This window comes from Thamnophis elegans, chromosome 1 (assembly GCF_009769535.1).
Source record: "Thamnophis elegans isolate rThaEle1 chromosome 1, rThaEle1.pri, whole genome shotgun sequence".
Lineage (NCBI taxonomy): Eukaryota > Metazoa > Chordata > Lepidosauria > Squamata > Colubridae > Thamnophis > Thamnophis elegans.
In genome coordinates, this window is record NC_045541.1 from 31,430,595 (window position 1) to 31,457,356 (window position 26,762).

The 26,762-nt window shown below is 39.6% G+C and overlaps 1 protein-coding gene across 1 annotated transcript in view; it reads left to right on the forward strand.

Moving 5' to 3' along the window:
• KCNH7 (potassium voltage-gated channel subfamily H member 7) overlaps positions 1-26,762 on the forward strand; it is a 355,108-nt gene that overhangs the window by 270,418 nt on the left and 57,928 nt on the right. Inside the window, exons 8-9 of the mRNA XM_032225757.1 lie at positions 7,636-8,035; positions 25,049-25,248. Of these exons, the coding sequence (XP_032081648.1) occupies positions 7,636-8,035; positions 25,049-25,248 (600 nt within the window). The remainder of the gene's footprint in view (positions 1-7,635; positions 8,036-25,048; positions 25,249-26,762) is intronic.

Consider the following 26,762-nt stretch of genomic DNA (forward strand, 5'->3'; position numbering starts at 1 on the left):
AGGCCTTCCTGCCCAGTCTTGATATAAAGATTAAGACCTATAAGAAGGGGGAAGTTGCCCATAGGCAAGAAGGTAAGCAAACAGACAGTGAAAGGAAGGTGTATTTTATTTCTGTTTTTTTAAATATAACTTTATTCAGTTTTTACAGAACATAAGGATAAAAACTAAAAATATATAAAAGAATAGAAAACAGAATAACAGAGTTGGAAGGGACCTTGGAGGTCTTCTAATTCCACCCCCTGCTTAGGCAGAAAACCCTACATCACTTCAGATAAATGGCTATACAATATCTTCTTAAAAACTTCCAGTGTTGGGGCATTCACAACTTCTGGAGGCAAGTTGTCCCACTGATTAATTGTTCTAACTGTCAGGAAATTTCTCCTTAGTTCTAGGTTGCTTCTCTCCTTCATTAGTTTCCACCCATTGCTTCTTGTCCAGCACCTGAGGGCAGAATAAAAAGAAAGGTATGTGATAGTGCAGGACACAAGAACTATAGGAGAAAAGTACAAAAAGAAAGTGACTTCCAACTTCCTTTACAAAAGATAAAAATTTAAATGCAACCCCTGGTTTAAAACTATATTACCGTATATAGTACTTAATAGTAAAATAGTAGTAAGCCTCTTGAAGAAAGTGTCAGCGTAGGAGTCAATGCAGACACACCCAGAGCCAATAGCTTGTTCTAATAATATATACAAGTGAAAATATTTACCAAACTGGTATGCATTTCCAAATAGGTACAGAATTATGTAAGAAATATATCAATATATCAAGAAATATATCAAGTCTTAACCTACTTGTTTTTTTCTCTCTCTTTTTCTCTCAACTTTACTTGTAATTTATAATGGTGTCTTCTCCCTCATCTCAATTACTGATAGAAGGAATCCTCTATATCCGTGATGGTAAACTTATGTGTGCATCCCCAAAGTGGCACATAGAGCCATGTCACCTGGCACGCACAGCATCGCCCGTACCTCTTCCGGGTTTCTGGCCCACATGTGCACATGACGATCAGCTAGCCTTCGTGTGTGCAGCAGTGCCGGAAACTGGAAGAGCTGGTCTTCCATTTTCTGGTGTGAACATGCGCGCGGCCAGCTGATCGGCATGTGCGCATGCACGCCAGTAACCAAAAGACTTGCTGGCCTGCGCACATGCATGGCGGATGTCCCCTGAGCAGCTCCACTTCTCGGTCGCAGCCCAGATGAGCGCACACACACTCCTTTTTTGGCACTCAGTGCCAAAAAGGTTCACCATCACCGCTCTATATGTATATGAATATATACGTATATGATGTATATGTATTATATATATCCGTGTTCATTACTAAATGATCTTTATGTTGTGTCAACCAATTAATATTGGTAATTTCTTCCATTTTTGTCTTATAGGAATACTTTGGGAATTTTTGTCAATATATTTTAGTACACAAGGCTATCTTTAAGTCAATTTAAGTCATTTTCTGGTGTGAACATGCGCGCGGCCAGCTGATCGGCATGTGCGCATGCACGCCAGTAACCAAAAGACTTGCTGGCCTGCGCACATGCATGGCGGATGTCCCCTGAGCAGCTCCACTTCTCGGTCGCAGCCCAGATGAGCGCACACACACTCCTTTTTTGGCACTCAGTGCCAAAAAGGTTCACCATCACCGCTCTATATGTATATGAATATATACGTATATGATGTATATGTATTATATATATCCGTGTTCATTACTAAATGATCTTTATGTTGTGTCAACCAATTAATATTGGTAATTTCTTCCATTTTTGTCTTATAGGAATACTTTGGGAATTTTTGTCAATATATTTTAGTACACAAGGCTATCTTTAAGTCAATTTAAATACCTCTGTTGTAATTGGCAATGGCTACAACATGTGTCCTTACCAAAAATAAAATCACTTTTACTCAATTTTGGGTAATTTTCTCAGGTTTGGAAAGCCCTTTTCTAAAGGATAAAAACCTAAATGAAACGTAGCAATCTTTTTTAATACAGACAGCTGACTTCACTTCCTCTATCTTAATTTATGGCACTGCCCTGATGTAGCAGTGGTACAATACATTGTTAGCATCTTGCATTGTTGCAGGGAGAAAGTTACAAGACTGGTATAAATCGAGTAAGCTATGTTCAAGTTACTTTAAAAGAAGGGTACACTTATTTCCAAATTGCTGCTCCTATGATCTATGTATAAAACATGCAGTGTTTTAATAAAACATTATAATTGCACTTAGCAGGATGAAATGGCTTCTCTCATTAAAACTGCACATGTTTTCAGCTGTTAAACTTTATGCATTATATATGCCATCTTGAAAATAGAAGGGATAGTTGTGGGAGGCTGCATTGTTGAACAGTAATTTTATTAAAAATTACAATAGTAAAGATAAAAACTAGTGCAAAAGAAAACGAGAAAAAGAAAAATAGGTGGAAAAAATAAAAAATAGAAAGAAAAATAGAAAAGAAAGAAAAATTAGAATATAGTAAAGAAAAGCAAAAGAAATATATAAATAAATGACATCCTCCTTCACTACAACAAGAATAAACAATTTGAGTAACTTATCACCTTCTCTTAAAAAAGAACAAATGATCTCGTGTTCCCATATCCCATCTTTTATTTATAAAGAAATTCATAAAGCTTCTGTCATTTCCAAAATCCATTAAGGGTTACCAAAGATATCGATGTTAACCTTTATCAAGTGAACCAAATTTATATTCCTTCCTTTTGTTTTTAACAATCTTGATCTTTTGTCCCATCAAATAATGTAATAGAACTTGTTTTTCCCCCATTTTTTCTTTGTCCCTTCACACAAAATTCTTCAAAGCTTTAACAAGCCTCTTTTGTACAGTAAATCCCATATAGAAAAATTATCCAGGTCACTGTCTCGGTTTATCACTTGTATATCCCTTTTAATTATTAAGAATTTAATTCTTAAATAATTTAATATTTAATTATTAAGCCTGTTATTTTTTAATCCACTTTCAGATCAGCCTCAATCGTGTCAGATAAAACACATTCCTCTTCTGTAACACCTTTTAAACACAATCTGTCTTTAAAGCGAGACATTCTCAAAATTTACTATTGGGACTATTTGTTCAAATACATCCTTTGATACATCCAATGTTAAAATACTTTGCTTCATTTTGTATTAGCAAGTCAAATTTATATTTTGTTCTTCTTTAATGTAATCTTTTATTGTTTCTGGTTCCCTCGTGTCCAACTATCAATGTCTCAAACTATCACGATTTTTTCCCCAAAAATAATTCAAAACAAAAGCATTTTCTTATGGGAAGGCTTCTTAAAATAAATTCTAGAATCTTATTTCAAACCCATCTGGACTCTTCGTCAATTTGTAACTTTGCAAAAACAAAGTTCTTGTTTTCTGCTTATTTAAAAAAAAATTAAGTCAAATCTGTACTTAAAACTCTTTTCACTAAAGGAAATTGAAGGAAATTCAGCTATTAGATTTGTTCATCCAGGATACCTAATAACAACAACAACAAAAACCACTAGTTAACAGGTAATTTCCAAGAGTGATTTTAAAAGAAAATATGTGGATCCAGTATCCAATGGTTTGAGAAAGATGGCTTTTTCCTGATCTCCCAGAACTCTAAATCCACTGGAGACTGGTGTTTGTGATCTCCTCACAAGGAGCAACTGTTTAGAGCCGTGATGGCGAATCTATAGCACACATGCCACAGATGGCATATGGAGCCATTTCTGAGGGCATGTGAGGCATTTTCCTGTCAGGTCCTGTGCGCATGTGCATGCTGACCAGCTAATTTTCAGCCTTGATTTTAAGCTATTTTTCGGGAACAGACTTCCAGTTTGCACATTGGGCTGTTTTTCGCCCTCCAGAGGCTTCAGGGAAGCCTCCTGAAGCTTCCAGAGGGAGAACAACAGCCCAATGGGCAACCCGGAAGTCTGTTTCTGAACTTCTGGTTTGTGTGTTGGGCCATTTTTCACCCTCCCCAGGCTCCTAGAAAGCCTCTGGAGCCTGGGGAGGGTGAAAAACAGACCTACCGGGCCCACCAGAAGTCAGAAAACAGGCTGTTTCTGCCTCCAGGAGGTGGGTGAGGCCATTTTCGCCATCCCTGGGCTCCAAGAAAGCTGTGCACGCATGTGGGGGCAGCAGGGGGGTCACGCCCGCATGCGCAGTGCACAGCACGGGGGGGCATTAAATTATGGGAGTGGGTACATGAGCATGTGTGATAGCATGCACGTGCGTGCTTTTGGTACCAGAGGCGAAAAAGTTTCATCATCACTGGTCTAGAGCTATTGTGAATGATCTCAAATCCTTTCCTTGTTTGGAGAGGGATAACAAAATGCTGGTCATCTTTCTTCCCAATGAGTCATTGCACAGATGCAAGTGACCTAGGGATAATCCCGCCCCCCTAAGTTCCATGGGACCTTATTTGTTTGTTCCCAAGAGAAAGTAAACAGTCATGTATGACTGGTAGAATACAATAAATTAGTCAACTTAAACCCGTCACACATAAATCTGATTATTTGCACCTGACAGTCATTGACCCAGCTAGTTTCCTGTCGAAGACGAGACTAAAACTCACAATCTCCTGGTTTCTAGTCTGATGCCACAACCACTACACCAACCTTGCTCTCCATTCAATTATAATTCCCCATTCAATTCCATTTCTCTGAAAGGTCTTGAAGTTTTTAAGAAAAAAACTGTCACTCAATTATAGAGAAATGTCTTGGCAAATAAATAATTTGAAGGGTATTCCCCACATAAACCCCTGAAGGGAAAGGCAGGATATGTGTTTGTAGTAGTAGTAGTAGTAGTAGTAGTAGTAGTAGTAGTAGTAGTAGCAGCAGCAGCAGCAGCAGCAGCAGCAGCAGCAGCAGCAGCAGCAGCAGCAGCAGCAGTACTAGTAGTAAAGCAGAAAATTCCAATTCAATCTCTGGCAATGAATGACTGGAAAGACCTGTGATAGACAAAGCTTCCAATCATTACAGACATTATTCAGCCAAATGCCTGGCTCAGAATAAGGGAGCTTCAGATATGCTGATTCCTAAGTGTGGGAATATTTAGAAATACTTCCTAAGAATTCTACCTTAAATGCCTCTTGCATAAAGCCCCAAATCTTGGGTTTCATTTAGAAATTAAATCCAATTCAATGGTTCTTTGGAGAGAGACAATTTAAATTCGAGCATAAAGTATGTGCTTCGGATTTACAGCTATTTACTCTGTACCAAATGTACTATTTACTATATGCTATTTATTTTGACACGTTTTCACCAGTGAAAAGGGCAGTTGTTGTATTACACTTATTATAGTGTAAACAATAGATTATAATGGGACAGTTACTATGGTTAATTCTCTGGACTGCCTTGAGCATTTTCTACAGCCTACACAATGGCCGTAGATAGTGATGGGTTTCAAAAAAATTTAGAACCTCTTCTGTAGGTATGTCCTACTTTGTGGGAGTGGCTTGCCAGCCATGTGACTGGATGGGAGTGGCTTGCCAGCCATGTGACCGGGTGGGAGTGGCCAACTTGTAAAATGTGGTGAAACTCACTTAACAACACTCTTGCTTAACAACCAAAATGTTGGCTCAGAAACTCTGGCATTGAAGTGTGCAAGTCTTAAAGCTGTCAAGTTACAAGACTCTTGCACCCCTAACCCTTTAGAAAATAAAGCCCTTGGGGTGTTCAAACTTGACAACTTTAAGACTTGTGGACTTCAACTCCCAGAATTCCTCCTCTTGATGATGTGCAGATGGGCAGGGAGAGGGAGCTGGAACCGGTTCTAAATGGCACTGTAGATTTGTGGAACCTCTTCTATAGAAGAGGTTAGAACTGGCAGGAACCCACCCCTGGCCATAGATAATGCTCAAGACACCAGAGATTCTCCCAAAGTTTATATGTACCTTATGAAGCACTTATTGTGTTGTTGTGTTTCCTAGCTTAGTAGTTTCCTTCATTCCAAGGCTCATTTGGCAACTGATTTTTAAAGAGAGTGAGTGAGCAAGCAAGCTAGCTAGCTAGCTAGTTAGTTAGCTAGCTAGTTAGTTAATCAAACTTATGTAGCTGCCCATACAAATAGTCCTCGACTTAAATTACAATTGAGTCCCAAATTTCTGTTACTAAGCAAGACAGTTGACACGCCATTTTACAACCTTTTTGCCACACTTGTTAAGCAAATCACTGCAGTTGTTAAGTGAATCAGGCGGTCATTAAACAAATCCAGCTTACCCCATTGACTTTGCTTGTTGGTGATCACATGACCCCAGGCACTGGAACCATCATAACTATATAAAGTGGCCAATTTTTGGCCACTTTATTTTGAATTTTGATCAAGTGACAGTGGGGATGCTGCAATGGTCGTAAGTGTGAAAAATGATCATGTCAGTTTTCAGTGCTCTTGTAACTTTAAACTCTTGTTAAAAATGATTGTAAATCGAGGGCTATCTGTATTCTGAACTGTAATCCTGGATGGCTCTCAAAACAATTAAAACCACAAAAAACAGCAACCATCAAAGCATTAAGCAACATTCTCCCCTATGTTGGTTTCATCCTACCCCAATGCTAGTTCTTCAAGGCATTCTGGAAAGCAGGGGAACTGGGTTTCTGCCGGGTCTCTGAAAAAAAGTGTTCCACAGAGCAGAGAAAATTAATGGAGAAGGCACCTTTCCTAGATCCAAGTAGGAAAAATAGCAATAGCAATAGCACTTAGACTTAGATACCATTTTACAGTGCTTTGCAGTTCTCTTTAAGCGGTTTACAAAGTCAGCCTATTGCCCCCAACAATTTGGATCCTCATTTTACCCACCTCAGAAGGATGGAAGGCTGAGTCAACCTTGAGCCTGGTGAGATTCAATCTGCCAAATTGCAGTCAGCTGGCAGTCAGCAGAAGTAGCTTGCAGTACTGCACTCTAACTACTGTGTCACCATGACTCAAAAAGTAGGGAAAGAGACCCCCAGAGATCAGTGATGGGAGTTACTGCATCCTTGACTGACCATCCATGAAGTATGTGCTGCATTCTGGTCTAAAGATGTGTGATGCAACTCCCACGGTAAGCTTGGGTCTGATCATTTCTTAGCTCTTTAAGGAATCTAATACATGCTAGCTTTGTACTGTATGAAAGAAGCAGTAACTCTAATAAATGAAAGACATGTGTATTTCTGTACCAAAGTAAAATTCAGCATATCTAATGAGGTTCTAATGGTTCCTAAGAACTTAAATCTTCTTAGTAGGCATCATGAAGACCTAGATTGTTGGGGCAATATGCTGACTCTGTAAACCACTTAGGGAGGGCTATAAAGCACTGTGAAGCGGTATATAAGTCTTAAGTGCTATTGCTATTCTTTACAAGACCCTTTGGTATGAGACCATACTTATAAACCAGGGGGTCCCAATCGGGGGTGTGAGACGATATTCTAGCGGGTGCAAAAATTTGGGTTTAGAAGTTTCAAAATTATAGCATATATGCATAATTATATGCATATAATTGTTTACTTTTGTAAGGACTGCAAGAATATATCAGAAACGTTCTAGGTTTGTGGGATATAGAAAAGGTTGGGAACCCCTGTTATAAATAGTAAGTCCACCTAAGCTGTTTTCCTTATTCTCCTCTTTCGCATGTGAGCTAATGCCTAATACGCACTGTGGTTTCTGTTTCTGCAGACAACAACTCTCATTGGCCTTCTGAAGACAGCCCGTCTACTGCGTTTAGTGAGGGTTGCCCGCAAACTGGACAGATACTCGGAATATGGTGCGGCTGTCTTGATGCTACTGATGTGCATATTTGCACTCATTGCTCACTGGCTGGCTTGCATTTGGTATGCCATTGGGAATGTTGAAAGGCATTACTTGTCTCGTAAAATCGGTTGGTTGGATTCCCTCGGACAGCAGCTGGGAAAACATTACAATCGGAGTGACGGCAGCTCAGGACCATCCATCAAAGACAAATACGTCACCGCACTTTATTTTACCTTCAGCAGCCTGACCAGTGTAGGATTTGGAAATGTGTCTCCAAATACCAACTCAGAGAAAATCTTTTCTATTTGCGTCATGCTGATTGGCTGTAAGTAAGCAGGGTTTTTTTTTTGCAATTTTTTACTTCCTCACTAATTTACTGATGAATTTCTGAACTGTTTGGCTTGTTAAGTACTTGAAACCTTCAAAAAATTCAAAGAGAGTTTTTGCAAAGTGAAGACTGGGCAAAAGTTCTGTAAGATATGCACTCTTAAGTGTATTTTCACTCCAAGGTTTTGCTACTGTTCATTTCAAACTTCACCTTGCAAAATTATCTGGTTCTGAAAAAAATCTCATCCAAAATTCTGGATGTTTTTCATTCTGAAGTTTCACAATCATTAGAATTTTAAGGCAAATTTACTTCTGCTCCTAAGTCAGTAGCCTATTCTTTTTTATAGTAAAAATTATGAAATTAATATTAGTTATTTATGCACTCTATGGACTATTGAGCTTGAAGGTCCAATCTTGGTAGGGTTGGTTTACAACATATGAAAATGGAAGGTTTGCATCACAATGTATGAAACTGGTTTACTATTGCTTTAAAAAAGATTACTGCTTAAAGAATGTTTCATAAGAATTGATTGCAATCACTTTAGAGATTCAACTTTGGAATGTTAATTCATATAGTTTAGACTTGTTCTTTTATTGGTTTGTGTTTTCTAAATTGATCATTGTATATTAAAGAAGAATTGTTCTTCTTGGCTATTTGTAATCTACTGACATGAAGGACTTGGGACATTTCAAAGGGAAAAATAATATACTGTAGGATGCATTTGCCTAATTACAAAATAATCACAAATTTCTGTACATTAAACCAGGAATCAACGCCTCCAGCACAATTTGTATTCCAGATGAGATTCAGTAGCACTTTTCTTTTTAAAAATTAGCCACTGTTTTCAGGTTATTTATAGTATCTCTTAAGGAACTGTTCACGGAATCATTTTAAAGGTCAACTTGGAATCTTGTGGCACAATGTTAAATGTATAGACCCTGTTGATCTTTGTATAGCTCAAGTTAATTTAGTAGATATTTAGCTGAATCTATTATTATCAGTGAGAGTGCCAATTTGGTGCAGTGGTAAAGGAATCAGGTAGAAAGCAGGAGACTGAATTCTAGTCCCTTACTAAGCACAAACCCAGTTGGGTAACCTTGGTCCTCAGCCTAGGAAGGAAGCAATGACAAACCACTTCTGAAAACCCTTGTCAAGAAAACAGTAAGGACTTGTGTACCATGTTTTCCCGAAAATAAGACAGGGTCTTATTTTCTTTTGACCCCCGAAATAAGCATTTGGCCTTATTTTCGGGGAGGTTTATCATCTGGGCCGCGATCAGGAAGAGGAGCTGCCCAGGGGGCATGCGCATGCCAGAAAATGAACTTCCTGTTTCTGCAAGTCTTCCGGTTACTGTAGTGCATGCACACACACTGATCAGCTGGCCAGCATGCATACTCACACCAGAAAATGGAAGACCAGCTCTTCTGGTTTCTGGCACTACGACATGCACAAAGACCAGCTGATTGGTGTGTGCGCATGTGCACCAAAAACCTGGAAGAGGAACAGGCGACGCCATGCGTGCCAGGCAACATGGCTTCGGGTGCCACTTGAGGCACGCATGCCATAGGTTCGTCATCACGGAACTAGACCCTTTCCAATCACGTTTCAGACTGAAACCTAACACTGAATCAGCATTGGTTGTGGTTGCTGGTGATCTCTGGTAGAGCTGTGATGATAGTGCATCCATTTTTACTCTCTTTGATCTTTCAATACCATCAAGCATGGCATCCTTCGGGACCACCTAGAGGGTTTAGGAGTAGGAGATCTAGTATTATGATGGTTCACCTCCTTCCTCTGTGGTCAAAAATTATTAATAATAATATGTAAATACAATGGTAATAACAATAACATTCAATAAGAAATAATTATCATCATAAAAGTATTAACAGAGCCAATAATTAAAACTCCAATGACATAAATATAAGTCACCAATATAAAATTAGTATAAAATATGCAGGATAACCTCTGCCCCTTGTCTTTTCTTAAACTTTTCAAGATTTCAGCTTTAAACAATTTACCAAATGAATTTCACTTATTCCTTATCTATTTTATAAGACCCTATAGAAGAAAGTAAGACCATTCCTCTGCACTGACATTCTTGGGCCTTTAAGACGTTCTTTGTGAATGGCTCAGATATGTGCAGTGTATTGAAAAACCACTACTCTGCAAAAGTTTATGTTAACTAGGTCTATCTTGGGCATGGCAAGGAGACCTTCTTTGCAGAGGATATCTTCAATCTGTGCCATCCTCCCTTTGAAGTGTTGTTCAAACAAAATCCAGTTTCAAGGACATAAGAAAGAACAGGGAGCTTGAAGTTACCCATTAACTGTAAGAGTTACATAGCAACACTTAGGTCACCTTGTCATAAGTCTTCCCAAGTGGGAAGTGTTTCATATCTACTGAAACTATTGTAATTTCTATTTTTGCTTTCATATATGCAGTATCTACAGTAGTTATAACTTCTATCCAACCTTGGCTGATCTCGATAAGCTAAGCTGGTTAGAATCGGAAGCAGAGGAACATCAGGAAGTAACAGAGCAGTAGGTTGGAAGGCAATAGCAAATCAGGCCTCTAAATACTTGTAAAGAAAATCTCATGGATGGGTCTGCATAGTCACTAGGAGGTAAATTCAAAATGAGAGAATTAGTGTGGTGTTGTGGTTGAGATGAAGGACTAGGATATAGGGCTTTTCTGCACCTCAGCCTTCAATTCCTTATCTTCCATGTAAATTAACTGAGAAATGATGTTAATAGAAGTACTTCCAGATTTCAGTCCTTTCTTCCCTTTTGGCCACAGGACTGGTCAGGTATTCTGTCCAGACTAGAGTTACCACAGCCCAGGGGTGGGCTGCTACGGGTTTGAGAGAACCCATAGCTAACATTATAGCTGCTTCAGAGAACCTCCAAATACCACCCTGCACCACTCCTTCCAGGAGTCTCCACATGGCCTGTTTTGGATGTAAGTACAGGGCCCATGCGGAGGCTCAGGAAGGGGGGGGAATGGGCCTTCCAGCGGCCTCCGGAGGGCTCCAGAGCCCAGGGGAGGAAGTTTTCTCCCTCCCAGAGGCTCGATGAAAGCCTCCGGAGTCTGGGAAAGGTAAAAGCACCCCCTACACCCACTCAGAAACCGGGCAGAGAACTCATTGCTGAAATTTTTGAAACCCACCCCTGCCACAGTTCCTGCTTCTCCTCCTCTCCCTCTCCCTTCCATGCCAGGGAAGTAGTATTACTTACTTTCCCTTATGTGGACAAGGATTTGAGTACTGGTGAAGAAAATATAGCATTTTTTTACAATCCTTCCTGTTAAAGGAGTTGAAGAAAAAATGTAGAAGAACTCTTAATTTTATCCTGTTCCTTAATTTTAAACTGTTCCTCCCCTTGAGCATAAAATCCCAAACTCTCATCCTTTCATACGAAATAAGCCACCAGCCCAGTAGGAAATGTCTGGCAATGCAGAAACTGAGGGAGTTGAGGGATGCCCAAGAGAGCACACACTAGCTAATTGAAACAGAGGCATTTGTTGTAAGGTAGAAGAAAAAGGCCATGTTTGCACCAGTGGTGAGAGAAAGGAGGCAGAGCAAAAAGACATAATGTTTATTTTCCCTAGGAACAGGCTGAAGATTATGTCATTTCCCCTGTCCTTCTAAAATAGTAGGTGGCGACCTTCGCTCTGGGTTAAGAAAGGAAGTGCAGCTCAGTCCTGAAAAGAATCAGAGCCACATCGACTCTTTTAACCATGAAAACTCTCTGGGTGGCTCTAAACTAGTCATGATCTTTCAATCCAACCTATTTCAGACTATCATGCAGACATAAAATGAAGAGGGCTCCATTGTATTCTTCTAATGCAGGATGTTGCCACGTCTAGTTATTACTTCTGGCTTTTGTTTCCCTTATCCATCTGATCTGATCCAATCCACCGAGTTGGACACAACTGAATGGACAACTAAATAAAGAAGAAGAAGACATCCTCCTCCTTCTTTTTCTTCTTCCTCCTCTTTCTCCTCCTCCTCCTCCTCCTCCTCCTCTTCTTCCTCTTGCCCTTCCACTTCCTCTCCTCCTCCTCCTCCTGTTTCTCCACCTCCTCCCAAAATCCAACCAAACTTATTCAGTGCTTGGAAATAACAACCTTTTCTCTTGTGTGGAGCCCTTCTTAAACTGTGTTTAAGAAATAGGTGGGCATTCTTGGCACTGCAGCCATCCACATGGATCCTATTAGGAAGGCAAGAACTCATTAAATAAACTGTTTCCTTAATAAAATGTCTTACCATACCCATAAAGGATGAAGGAGAGAACTTCTAAAGTAGGATTTTCTTGTATTATTTTAAACCATTTAAGCATGTATGAGAGAAAAATCAACTTGTAAGATCTGACACCATCAGCTGGCTTTGTGATATCCATGCCACCGGAGGAAGGAAACCATTTGATTTTTTTAAAAAACACTAATTAGGAAAAACATCTTAAAAGTAATGCTTTGGGACAGTAAGCAACTCCCAGTCACATTGTGCACACAGATGATGCAAACCACAAGACTTGCTTTGGGAAACCTATTTAAAAAGCATGCAAAATGTTTTTGCTTGGGGACAATAGTTCATTCATTTCAAGAATCCCTGAAAGAGGTACATAAAGACGGCAAGCCAGTACTCTGAGTCTCAAAAGCTTTAAAGAGGACACACTATTACAGTCCTATAGTGTCCTTTAGTTCTTCTGTGTATCAACCCTGCTCTACTGGAAAAAATGCAGGAAAAGTAGGGCAGGCTTGGCGTGCTTGATATGTAGCAGAAGACAGCTTGTGTCCTATCTTTGACTTCACTTTATTTTTCTGAATTCCAACCACTATAGATATTGAAGGGGGAAATGTGTACCTGTTGAATAGCTGATTAAGAAATTGTTTCGTTTCGCTTTAATTCATCCTTATTCATAAACCCTTTTAGCACCTTTAATCCATCAAGCACTATTAGATAAAGCCTTTTGTGAATTTCCTTGTCAAGGCAGGACAATTAATTGTGTGGGTATGTCTTACCAGTTAAAATACTCGTAAGAATGAAAAATTACAATCGTTTCTTCTAAGTTGCTCCTTTGCCTACTGACAAAAACAAAAGTTTTTCCTTATGAAGCCCATGGAAGACTTTTTCTGGAAAACCTTCTCAAAAGAGTTGCTGCAAAAGTACATGTGAATGTACAAAAATGGGCAAAATGAAAAACTAACCCACAGATTTCTTTTGCTAACCCTAATTGTCTATACTGTATGCAGAATAAGTGAATTATCAGCTAACTTTATTAGTTAATTCCTTGTTTCCAATTTATAATCTGGAGAAGAAGAGACATATGTACATAGTTGTGACCAGCTATCTTCATCACTGATAAAATTACACGGAAGTTACAGCTAAGAATGACAGGCCCACCAATGACACAGAATTTGTATCAATTCTGTAATTCCATAGAATAAATTACTTATCAGTTATCCCTGTTTATGTAAGGGAACGCTTTCTCTGCCGTGATAATTGACTGATTGAATCTCCACAATCACCGCCCAAAACCCTGGATATTTTAAGATGCAAGTTCTAAAACTCTCAGGACCTTCAAATTTATTTTTAAGCCAAATTAAAACTTTAATGTTCTATCTGAATATTATTGTTATTCATTTATATTGTTAGTAATACTACCAATAGTAAAAATGCCATCTCCATTACACTTTGTAAAGGATGAAAGGCTATTTGTGCAGGAGAGGAAATTTATTTTCTGTAGCTTAGGTTTTCAAGTTGATGCTCAGTCTTATATCCGTGGTATAAACAAGTGAGAAATTTGGTAGACTGCAGAAATAACTTTTTTTAAATTAGCATATTTAAGGCAACCGTATTAGAAGCTGGGATGAAATGAAACTGTAATTTAGGAAGAACAACTTACTAAATGTATGGACTGAAACATTAATGATACCATTGCCAGTGTAGCCAACTTCCAGATCAGGCACTTGTTCAGTCACCTTATCTGATTCATAAAATTTCTTCTTCTTGTAACCCTATTTTTTTTTTCAATCACCATACATTATGTGTTAAAATTTGCCCAGGAGGGGTAAAAGTGAGTAACTACATAACAGTATGCATTTTGATTGGTAACTTCAAAAGCCCTCCATCTTGGAAGTACCTCTCAATGATCAAAGGGGAATTAAGAATCAGCCCAAAATTGGAGCTCTCAATTGTTCATTCTCCATAACAAAGTTCAGGTGTAGGTTTAAGTTCTGAAATGTAATGATCAGGTACAGGAGATAGATCCTGTAAGTTTGTGCCTTATAATGTTCAGAGAGGCAATAAAGTGGCAATAAGCCATTCTGAGTAATATAATAACTGTACCTCAAGATAAAGCCCTGGGTAAACAGGATCTCTCTGGGTCAGACCAAGGTCTGTTTAATCCTATATTATGTTTCCAAAAGTGACTAGCTAGACTTGTAGGGGTAGTTTATACAAACAGGTTTCATATCTGAATTTGCCCCTTTCCATAGCAAAAGGTATTCCAGTAATACAGTATTTGAGTCAAGGAGGACTCATTGGAGAAGAGCCTCATGCTGGGAAAGATTGAGGGCAAAAGAACAAGGGGACGACAGAGAATGAGGTGGCTGGATGGTGTCACCAAAACAGTAGGTGTGAGCTTAAATGGACTCCAGAGGATAAGCTTGGAGGAACGTTGTCCATGGGGTCACGATGGGTCGAACACAACTTCTCAACTAACAACAACAAATGCAAACTCTATTTGCAATTCCATAAGATAGGGTTGAAGGTACATATTGCTTCAGGATATACTTATTTATATATTTTTCACTGAATTTCCTGACAATCAGTTTGATTGTTTGTCTCTGAAATGCTAGGAATATGACAAGAGAAAATCCTCTCATAATCCACTATCGTTATACCGTTATATTGGTGTTAATTTCATTTATGAAACATGCACATTTATGAGAATTGGCAAATGCAGTCTTTTATGTCAGACTTCACATCAAGCACAGCAATACATTTCACCTCTCCAGAAACTCAACCCTTCATTCAGTAACTAGCTAACAACAGAAGCTTCATGAGTGAAATACAGCTAATTAAGCTGTTGACAAGATAGACAACAAAGAATAGTCAGTATTCTAGTGGCAAATATCTGTAGCTTGGGTGTAAGATGAGGGTGAAGGTTCATTCTCCAAGCTTATAGGCTGGTTTCCAAATGTTTAGTTACCAGGCTAGGTAACATCTTCATTGGAGTTTAGTGTTCTTCTGTTTATAGGGGCTTCAGGTGTGGGTGTGTCAAGTGAGGATCTTGTGATGGGTAGGATCAAAACCAAACCACACAATACACACAGACCCTGACCAGCAGTTCACCTCCCAATGACCCTGACCTGATGTAAACTCCTTATCAGAAGACCCATCACAAGACTCACTGAAGACTCACACCTGACCCATCACAAGACCCTCATTTGACATATCCACACCTAAAGACCTTATAAACAGAACACTAACAAGGACAGACCCTAAACTCTGCTAGCCTGGTAGCTGCTTTCATGTTGCCTAGCCTGGTAATGAAACGTTAGGAAACCAACCCACAAGCTTGGAGAATGAACCTTCACCCTCCTCAGAAAACTGGCTCTAAAGTTGTTGGGGATTTCAGCTCAACAAGAGTCCTTTTTAGAGAATGTGCTCCTAAGTGTATGCAAGTCACTAAGTCATAGAAAGTCCTATTAAGAAAGTTGCTGTTCCGGAAAGCCTGTTTGATATAGTGGTGAAAGCACCAAGCTAACAACTTGTGACTTCTAGTCTTACCTTAAGCACAAACCCATTGACTGACCTTGGACCAGTCAATCTCTGCTTAGGAAAGAGGCAAGGACACTTCTGAAATCTTGACAAGAAAACTACGGGGACTAACTAGTCCAAGTATTCACCAAGAATCAAAACTGACTCCCAAAAAAGAGTTGCTGTGCCTACCGCTAACCTTGCTGCTGGTTCCATTCAGGTTATCCCCATCTCCCTGTTTTGTTTTTTTCCTCTCCAGGATGTATGAAGACTTGCTAGAGAAGAAAAGAACCTTGCTGCTTTTCTCTTCTCAAGTAGCAAGATATTGCTCTTCTAGGCAAGAGTCCACATTTATTGGATACTAGCTGATAACTCAGTGTTCCCCAGTATTTATTTATAGGGACAAAATGGCTGGACCAAACATAAATTCTAAGGTTGGATTTTCCCCATTACCATTGGGAGCCCCCTTGTGGAGTACTGTGAGGCCATTACCATGGCTACTCCACTGCGCTGTACAGTAGAAGCCATTTTACAGCAGTACAGTAGAAGCCATTTTAAGGCCCAACAGGCTGTATTTTAACAGAACACACACACGGTGGGGTGTTAGGGGTGTCTTATCTCCACATTACTTTTTTTTCCAGAGAGTAAGTCATCTGTGTACCAGGGATGGGTTCCTGAACCAGTTAGTACTGGTTTGCTGCACGCGCCAGCCGCTCATTGCTTGCGCATGCATATTTGATTAAAAATTGCTCTGCGTGTGCGCAGAACCATGCCGGCAACGGCAGAAGGCACCAGAGAACTGGTTCGTGGGGGTGTCAGGCTTGGGTCACTGCTGGTTCTGTGACCCAGGTCTTAATTCCACTACCGTTTCAGCCAAACTGGACCGAACCGGCAGCAATCCACCTCTGTTGTGTACCATGTTTGGTTGAAATTGTTCAAGGCGTTCCAGAGTTATGCTGGAACGTACGCACCCATAGCCATTTTAGGTAGGTATGTAGGTAGGTAGGTAGGTAGGTAGGTAGGTAGGTAAGAAAAATAAAAACCTAAGGAAATTGGAATCTTTAACCCTTCCTGCTCTTCTCCAATTCATTGCACCTGCTGTTACTTTTACGTCCCTCAAGATCAGCCTTCCTATGGAGACCGAACCTTGCTGGCCTCTTTTTGGCTACTGGGGTAGCAGTCTTCAAAGCTTCCGTGGCTTTCCTCTTAAGGACATTGCCGAGTGCAAAGAACTCTTTGGCAACTTGTGAGACTTACTGACCTTATTCCCCAGCAAGGTTGAAGGATTAGATGAGCTTAATGGAAAATCTCTTTATATCCCTGCAGTTAATTACTCTGCTTCAAGCATCCCTCCCCTGATTAGTGAAGGGAAGATAAAAGTTTAGACCTTCTGCTCTTTTGGCAGTAGGGAAGCTGCAGAAACACAAGGTAATGTCAGAAGCACCATGCCATAGGTAGGAGGCATCTCTCTCTCTCCAGCTTTTCCAGTAATTTTGCTCATTTCTATTGGAAAAATGAGACCCTCCAATGTAACATAGGCCTTGTTCATTATGACTGTTATGTCTCAGCCTGCAGCCACTGCTCAAACTAGGCCAAATCAGGTTGTAGAGTTTCGCTGGAGATTTTACTTTATTGAAATAGGCTACAGTAACAGAACTTTGAAAGCCTGTTTGTGTGAGTTGGCTGGATTTTTCTCCATTACCTTTGAGAAATCCTGGAGAACAAATAATGAAATTTGAGGTGCCAAATACTGTCCCCCATCTTAAAAAGAGAGAAAAGGAAGACCCAAGGAAACAGAGGTCAGTTACTCTGACATGGACGCCTAAAAAATTTGCAACGAATCATAAAAATAATCTTTAAAAACTCTGAAAACAATGTATTACTTCCCAGATGACAGCATAAATTTATCAAAAACTTAAGGCAACTGCTGACATTGACTTTTTGATTAACTATTTATTAATAAATTGTTGGGAGTGTGATAAATGCAATAGAGCTTGATTTCATCAAAGCAGTTAATAAAATGATTATGCCATCGAGTTAGCGTTGATGTCTAACGACCACATTCTTTTCTCCAGGATGATCTATCCCCTAACCTAGTTTTTCAGATCTTCCAATAGACATGCAATATTGCTGTAATTGAATCCATCCACCTTGCTAGTTGTCCTCTTCTGCTCTTTTCTTTCACCTTTCGGTATAGACTTCTTGAGAGAGCTAGTTCTTTGTGTGATGTGTCTGAAGTATAATAATTGAGACTGTTATCTATACCTTGAGTGAGAAACCTGATTAATTTGTTCAATTATTGTTTTCTTGGCTATCCATGACCTTCTCAGAAGTCTTCTGTAGCACTACAGTCCAAAAGCATCAAGACACTTTCTATCCCATTTCTTAAAAATCACTTTCACTTCCAAACTGCCTCACAAGAAACCCGTTGCCTGAACATTTGATAAAATACCCTGACCTATTAACAAACCAATTAATTGTGGACTGGATGGCATGATAAAATGGATGAATATGGTGGCTTAATGTTTATTCAAAGGGTACTCATTAATGGAGAGCTATGTATCAACTGGGATATCACAGCATTAATTTCTGGGACTGTAAAAAAACACGTTTTCCCTAGCTTAGAAAAAAGGTTAATGCCTGTTCTGTCCCAATCCTCTAACTTATACTGATGCTGGCTTGGCAGTCTGCCATGACTAAGGAGGGAGATAGGCAACCCCTTGACTGGGAGCCCAGAAAATTATCTCTTAGGAAAACAAGGCCTGAACTCACAAATTTCTTCAAACGTTCGCTACACCTGGATAAATACCTGTTGTTTCCTGCAAAATTCCCCTCCCATCACTCCACCTATAAGCTCTCTGGGAGGGGCCACTCAGTAACCACCTGTTTCCTATTTCCTCCTGTGAGTCTGTTTCCAAAGCTGCTCCCTCCTCCTATCAGCTCTATGCATCTGCACGTCAGGGACAACCTCCCTCTGTTCCTCCTCACTGCTCCCTGACTCAGATGCCACATGGTGGCCAACAGGCCTCTCTAGTCCCTGCTCTGACTCTGAACACCTCCCAGAGTCATCCTCAGCCTCCAGGGCAGTCCCATAGTGTTCATCACTGTCAGATTCCACCAACAGCTCAGCCGGTCACTGCTGGGCCACAACAATGCCATTGTTCCGAGTCATGCTCCCAACCAATTCAAGACTCTGAGGCCTTAGCTTCCTCAAAAATCCTGTTTATTGGGTACATCATATTGGCACTGTCAAAGGTGAAGCCAACACTGAATAATTTCCACATTTTTGGTGTAATTAAAGAATAGATATTGTCCAGCCCCATGTGTCAAAGGTCACATTAGCCAACCAAGCAGGTGATGAACTTCTCAGCACTTCCTCCTGCTGTTGCTAGGGCACCCTGATTTGGCCTTGGTTCTCAGGAGCCTTATCGTTGTTATGTCTGGAACATTGGAAGAAAACATTCTACATTCCATAAGTCAGGACAGGACAGGACAGGACAGAATAGAATTCTTTATTGGCCAAGTGTGATTGGACACTCAAGGAATTTGTCTTTGGTGCATATGGTCTCAGTGTACATAATAAGACAAGATACATTCGTTAAGAATCATAAGGTACAGCACTTAATGATAGTCATAGGGTAGAAATAAGCAATCAGGAAATCATCAATAAATATAAATATAAATCATAAGGATACAAGCAACAAAGTTACAGTCCTGCAGTCATAAGTGGGAGGAGATGGGTGATAGGAATGATGAGAAGACTAATAGTAATAGTAATACAACCTTAGTGAACAGTTTGACAGTGGTGAGGGAAATATTTGTTTAGCAGAGTGGTGGCATTCAGGGGGAAAACTGTTGTGTCTAGCTGTCTTAGTGTGCAATGCTCTATGGCATCATTTTGAGGGTAGGAGTTCAAACAATTTATATCCAGGATGCGAGAGGTCTGTAAATATTTTCACAGCCCTCTTTTTGAATTGTGCAGTGTACAGGTCCTCAATGGAAGGCAGGTTGGCAGTAATTGTTGTTTCTGCAGTTCTGATTATCCTCTGAAGTCTCTGCCTGTCTTTTTGGGTTGCAGAACCAAACCAGTGATTGGTATATAGAGAAGTGGAGGAGCACACAGCCCTGGAGGGCTCCTGTGCTAATTGTACAGGTGTCTGATGTGAATTTGCCTAGCTTCACCTAGTCATGTTTAGCCTAGGAAAGAGAAGAATAAAGGGTGATGTAATAGCAGTGTGCAAATACCCAAAATGGTGTCACACAGAAATGAAATCAAGGTAACTGTATGTATAACACAGAATAAAGGACAGATTTCAATTTAATGTTGGTAAAAATGTTCAACACTGAAGTCCACTGATGAAATTCTTTTCAGTAGATGTGTCCATGCAGAACCTAGATGGCCATCTATTGGGTAGATGCTTTAAATTGAAAATCTACAGTGAAATTGATCTCAATGGACTAATAGACCCTTCTAACACAATGAGTCTTAATTGTAAGTCTCCCAGAGTTGCCCTGCGGGTGAGGTAGGTAGCAAATAAATTAAAAGAATTAAATAAATAAGCCTGTTATTTAATTTTATTATTAATTTAATAAATAAATAAATAACCCTCAAGAATAACTCTGAGTCAATGACGTCTCTAAACTTGACACAACTTGAATCTATTTTCTGCATTCCTCTGTCTTTTTCATTTCTGCAAGGCAATAAAAATAGTATCCTCTCATTTTGTTATATTAGATACCATAGATTACAAATGATCATTATATAATATACCCCACATTTTATAGCTTTCCATTGAAGAATTTGAAGCAACTTTTCTAAGTGGTTGATATTTTCTAAGCATTGCCCTATAGCTCCTATGCAATCCTTGTACATTTTAATAATAGTAAAATTAGGTATCTGTAATTAAGGTAATCTTTCACTGAAATATTCTGGCTTGAACACAATATTGCAGAACAGTAGCTCCCTCCACCTTACTCTTTGAAAATACAAGAATTGTTTATACCATTGTGTCCAAAATTGTACCCACATACAAGAATTATAAAATAATATTACAGCTATTGCTTATTTAGTCTATCAAATTTTGTAAACTGAAATAAATAACGTAATCCTGCACTCTCTAATATCAAAAGGTCTTGAATACTATGGGTGTATCCTTTAATGGACAAAGAAAAAAAATCTCTGAGAGGGACAAGAGGCCTCTCCAGAGGAGAAACCCCAAAATGGGATGAGCCTGGGACATGTAGAAATGGCTAAAGATTTGCAAATTCAAGACTCCTCATACTTCTGGCATACCTCCAAACACAGATGGGAATTAGGCCAGCCTTAGATGTGATCATATAACTGCCTCTTGTTGATGTCAGCCTGGGCATTCAGGCTGCCAACAGGAGGGTGGTGACTCACCCCCCAGCTCTTCTCTGCTGGGAGCAGCAGCCATTACCAACAGCCTTAACCGACACACAAAGGGGAGGGGGGCAGAAGCCGGCTAATGGAGGCAGTGGAGCCTGGAGCAATCATGATTGATGGGAGGACTTAACAAGGGGGAAAGGGGTTTTCTAGGGACATTAGAAGGCCTGCAGCTTAGTAATTGGGTGGAATAACTAGTTGAGTGCTGGGCAAGGGGTTTCACACAAGGAGCCTGTGTGGGGCCAGGGGAAAGGTTCATAAAATAGTGGGGAGCACGGAACTTTAGCGCCAACAATTTTTTCCATTGTAATCACAGTGGGTGGTCAGTGAGTACTAGTTACATAAACAAGGATTAGATACAGCATTGGTGTCCTGTTTTTTATTTCCCGGAACCTGACAGTTGAAAGAAGAGAGAAAGAAAACAGAAATGGATCCCACCTTCCCACCACAATTCAGCAGGACTTAGGGAGGAGGTTTTCTGGGAGGAATCAGGAAATAGGTGTGATCAAGACTGAAAAGGGTTGTGCATGGGGGAAGTGATCACATTACACTTCATCCATTTTCCCCTTTAAATTGAGTCTTTACTTCTTCTACCCACTCATATTATTCAGATGTAAATCCACTAACTTTAACTAAGAGTCGAAGGGAGGAGACTAGAAAATGCAAAAAAGGCCTTGGTGCCTTGCATAGATCATGTATGTGCACTTATATCCTATAGAATGATAATTCTATGCCACAATATTTACATCATGACTGTCTTAGAGGAGACACCCCTATATTCATTGCCTATATCTCTAAAATTTAAAATGGTCCCTATGCCACATGTGACCTCCTAGCACCCTAATTCTATTTCTCAAGAACAATAACAACACCCGTCCCTCCAAAAAAAAAAGGAATTATTCAAATTTATTTATTTTTTTGCATTGGGAAGCGTTGGAGAACAACTGTCCCAGTTGGGAGAAAGTGTCAAACAGGGAATTAGTCTGTAATCATTACATAAGCACAAGAAGGCAAGGTCTAACATACACACATCCTCCACCAAACTTTATCTAGCCTTTCCCAGGGACAAATTGCCAGCCTGGGAAGATTCCTGTGAATAGGGCATAGGATAATAAAGTAGCTAGTTTCAACTCTACATGTAGATCTTGTGGTTCAAGCGTGGCAGGGGTGCTTGGAAGGTAGTTTAAAAGGACTTGTGACACCCCTTGAACTCCCTAAATATTTTTCGCTACTTGTGAGAATTTAGAGGCAAATTAAGCTGACCAATATTACTGTTATACCAGTCTCTGTTTTAGGGAATTGACATTAAGTAATTTTATAAAAAGTTTGGTTATACCACAACTGCCCTTAACCAGGGCAGGCAAACCAAAAATAAATTGCTCACCCTGATCTAAAAAAAAAGGCGGGCAGTTACAAATATCAATGGAACTAGAATGTGTTTTAAAAAGATGACACAAATGGTTCAGTCCTAAAATGTGTTGTCTCAGCGGTGACACATCATACAACTGTTGTAATATTGCAAAGTGGTGTGCTGTTTCATGTATGCTTGCCACCTTTTCTTCCATTGCCTTTATCCAAACCAATTGTGGAGAAGTTCCACAGGAGGCTTTAAAAAAAAGAACTTTCCACAATCACAGCACTAAATGCTTTCTTTGTGATTCATGCCCCCTTTATATCCTTTTCTGTTTAGCTCTTTTGGGGCATTTTAATTCCAAGCAACATTAAGTGCTTTAAAGGTAGATGTCAGTCTGGTGAAACTAAACTCAGTGCAAATGGGTATGTGTTCCAAGTATGTGTTCCAATCCACAAAGTCAGTGCAATTGTTTGCAGAACAATCATAAGATCATAAATGAGGTCATCTACTGTATATTTTAGAATAGAATAGAATAGAACAGAACAGAACAGAATAGAATTCTTTATTGGCCAAGTGTGATTGGACCCACAAGGAATTTTTCTTTGGTGCATATGCTCTCAGTGGACATAAAAAGACAAGATATAAGGTACAACAATGATAATCATAGGGTACAAATAAGCAATCAGGAAACAATTTCTTGAGCCAGGCATATGTCTTGCTGTTTGTGGTCATGCAGACTTGGGCAACTAGGTGATTGGAATAAATAGTGGTTACATTTATTTGATTAGCATGTAAGAATCTCCAGGCTATCAGGTATATTTGATGGCAAGAACTGAACCCAAAATATTTTGTAGGTAAAGTGTATATCATGAGACTAGAAATAACCTGCTCCAATTTTCTTATTTCCCCAAAAATAAGACCTCCTGGGATAATAAGCCAAGTCGGGCTTTTGAGGGCATGCGCTAAAATAAACCCTCCCCCGAAAATAAGCTCTCCCCAAAAATATTGCAACACAGCAGCAGCCATGAGGTGACCACGCTTGCTGCCTCTTGCACCTCAAAAATAATAAGACCTCCCCGAAAATAAGGCCAAGCACTTATTTTGTGAGCCAAAAGAAAATAAGACCCTGTCTTATTTTCAGGGAAACATGGCATTTCAGCAATTTGTATCTATTGGGGACTGGTTATAACGGATTCATCTTGCCCTGTCTCCACTCCATTTAGGAGATTCCTCTGAAGCAGAGTTGAGAGCAACTAAAGAAAAATCCACAGCCAGAACTCTGTTGGATGCAGTCCAATGAAAAGCAGAACTTTTCTTCTGACCAACTGTTTTAAATACTTAATATTGTTTGGCCTCTCATATGATTTATTTCATCATTAAACTATTACAAACCAAGCCAGGGTAATATCACAGCCCATCATCGTTGACTGGTGAGAGAGGTTAGCCAACCTTGATCTGAGTAGTTGGCATAATTGAGCAGGTCCATGCCAGGAGCAAGGGGGGGGGGATGCAGAACAGCATTCTTGACATAAGACATCCAAATAAAGATACTCTTTGGCACATATCTGGAGGAAAAAATATTTTTTTCTCTCACAGTGTTGTTGAAAAAAAACAACTTGATCCAATATCTAATAGCATATCTGAATTTTTGTTACCGATGCATGTTAGAACACGTTAGAAGTCCTGTAAATTGCAGCTTTGTAGGAATTGTCCCATTGGCTTTAGGCAGAGTGATTCATCCAGTAATTGTAAACAACTTTGGGTACTCCTTATACCTGGCCTATTTTTAGAAATGGAGCATTAGATTGTCATTCCATGATGTCTGATCCAGTGCCTCTAAGTGGCGCCTGGAGAAGTGGCCATGGCTGCGTACTTAATTGGGACAATCCTTGTTTCCTAGTTTTTGCAATTTATGTACTATATTTTCCGGAATACAAGATGCATCTTTCCCCTCCCTAAAAGAGTGTGGAAATGTTGGTGCATCTTATACACCGAATACAGCCATTTTTGGCCCCCGAAGGCCCACCCCCACATCCCATTTATGTGAAAAATGGGACAAAAACAGGCCATTTTTCACTAAAACGGGGGTATTTTTGCCTTCCCCCACCCCCCAGAAGCACTCTGCAGGCTTCAGCAGGGCTGGGGGAAGGGAAAAATGCCCACATTTTGGTGAAAAATGGGGATGTTTCTGCCTTCCCCTAGCTCTGCTGAAGCCTGTGGAGTGCTCCACAGGGAAGACAAAAACTTTTTTTTTCTTACTTACCTCTTCGAAATCTTGGTGCATCTTATACACCTGTGCATCTTATGGTCCATAAAATACGGTAAGTGGCAAGAGGCATGTGTCCCTTTCAGTGACCTCCTCTGTAAAATGTGAGTTTTTTTTAAAAAAAATACTGTTGTATTACTCATATTTTAAGCTATGTAAGTCATTTTGTATGGGTACAATGATCTTAGCCAACCGCTTGTTTTCTGGTTTTATTTTAACCCCAGCATTAATGTATGCAAGCATTTTTGGAAACGTATCTGCAATAATCCAAAGGCTATATTCTGGAACGGCACGGTATCACATGCAGATGCTACGTGTGAAAGAGTTCATTCGCTTTCATCAGATTCCCAACCCACTGAGGCAGAGGCTCGAAGAATATTTCCAGCATGCGTGGACGTACACCAATGGCATTGACATGAACATGGTATGTACATTTGCTTATAGCACCCATTGCACTCAAACATGTACAAACCCAACTAGAAAAGAAAGAAAACCAAGCTGGATGGTAGTAGAAGGCTTTATTTCCAACCATAGCCACACTTAACTCTTCGTTAATGTTGTTTTCTGTGGTTTTATGTTTTCTTAGCCACTGCCCCTGAATTGTATTGGAAGATGGACAGCCGTATGCATTGTTTTAATAAATAAATATCAAGACACTGTAGCATAATACTTTGAAAAACAGCCAATTTTGACTGGAGGAAGTAACTTGTAGATATTTAAATGTGAGCTGTATACAAAATCTCTTGACAAAGATTGCATGAGCAATTATTCTAGAATTGCTTAAAAATCAAGCCTTGCTCCATAAAATGATAAGGGCCGGGTTGTTGTTGTTGTTGTTTTGCTGAAAGTAACACAACTTCATACATAGTAAGTGCCAAAATATATTCCATGGATAATGGAAATACCATTCTCCACATGCCTTAAGGAAGATCAAATTATACCATATAATTTGTAATTACGTATTACCTTTTCTTTTTTTCAATGGAAAGCCAGCTCAAAAGCAGCAATTGAAAGATGAATCCCAAATCCCAAAGGAGATAATTCTTCCTTTTTGCTCATTCCAGGCCATAGTACACACAGCTGTTTTTCCAGAGTAGCCTCTAGGGGTGTATACATACACAAAAATATGTGCTTGCAATATTTTTTAATTTTAAAAAAAAACAGGCAGAAAAATATCTATCATGCTCTGGTGTTCTTCCTTTTTAACCATATTCACATATTAACAGTAACAGACTTGGAAGGAACCTTGGAGGTCATCTAGTCCCATCCAAGTGTGTATTTCAGTACAGTCAAATATTCCCACAGAGAAGAGGAGCCTACATATTCATAAAATATACAGTTTAATTCTAAATTAAGAGGCTTTAAGTCTGATCCAAATGCCACCAATACTAAAGGACTTTGCTGAGGTAAAATCGATCCATCTGATCAAGATTTGGATCCAACAAGGTGATAAAATAGTTACCAATAAAGAATAATATTTGTAGCTCAGGGTTGAAATGAGGGGTCCTTGGTGCCCTCTGAGCTTGGTAGTCCAGTACTGATGATGTTACCTAATGAAATGAAAAGTCTGCAAGTAAACAAACAAGCTCAGAGAGCACCAAAAACCCTGATAAAATAACTGTATTCTGGTTTAAATAAAAAGTAAATTAACAGATTAACAAAGCTGGAAGGGACCTTGTAGGTCATCTAGTCCATGGGTGAATGAATGAATGAGGGAAGCCATGCCCGTATTTTTCTCAAAGCGGAGTCATAAGTTACTTTTTTAAAACAACCATCCATTTCCGAAGTTGAAGTAGGTCTCCAAAGCTGTTTGCCATACAGCACATGAGACTTTCAGGCAAACCCACTAAATCCTTGGGTGCGTTGAAAATCACCTTTTAAACCACAATTATTACATTGTTGTTGATATAAAGCCATGGCTGAAATGTGTTTTAACGG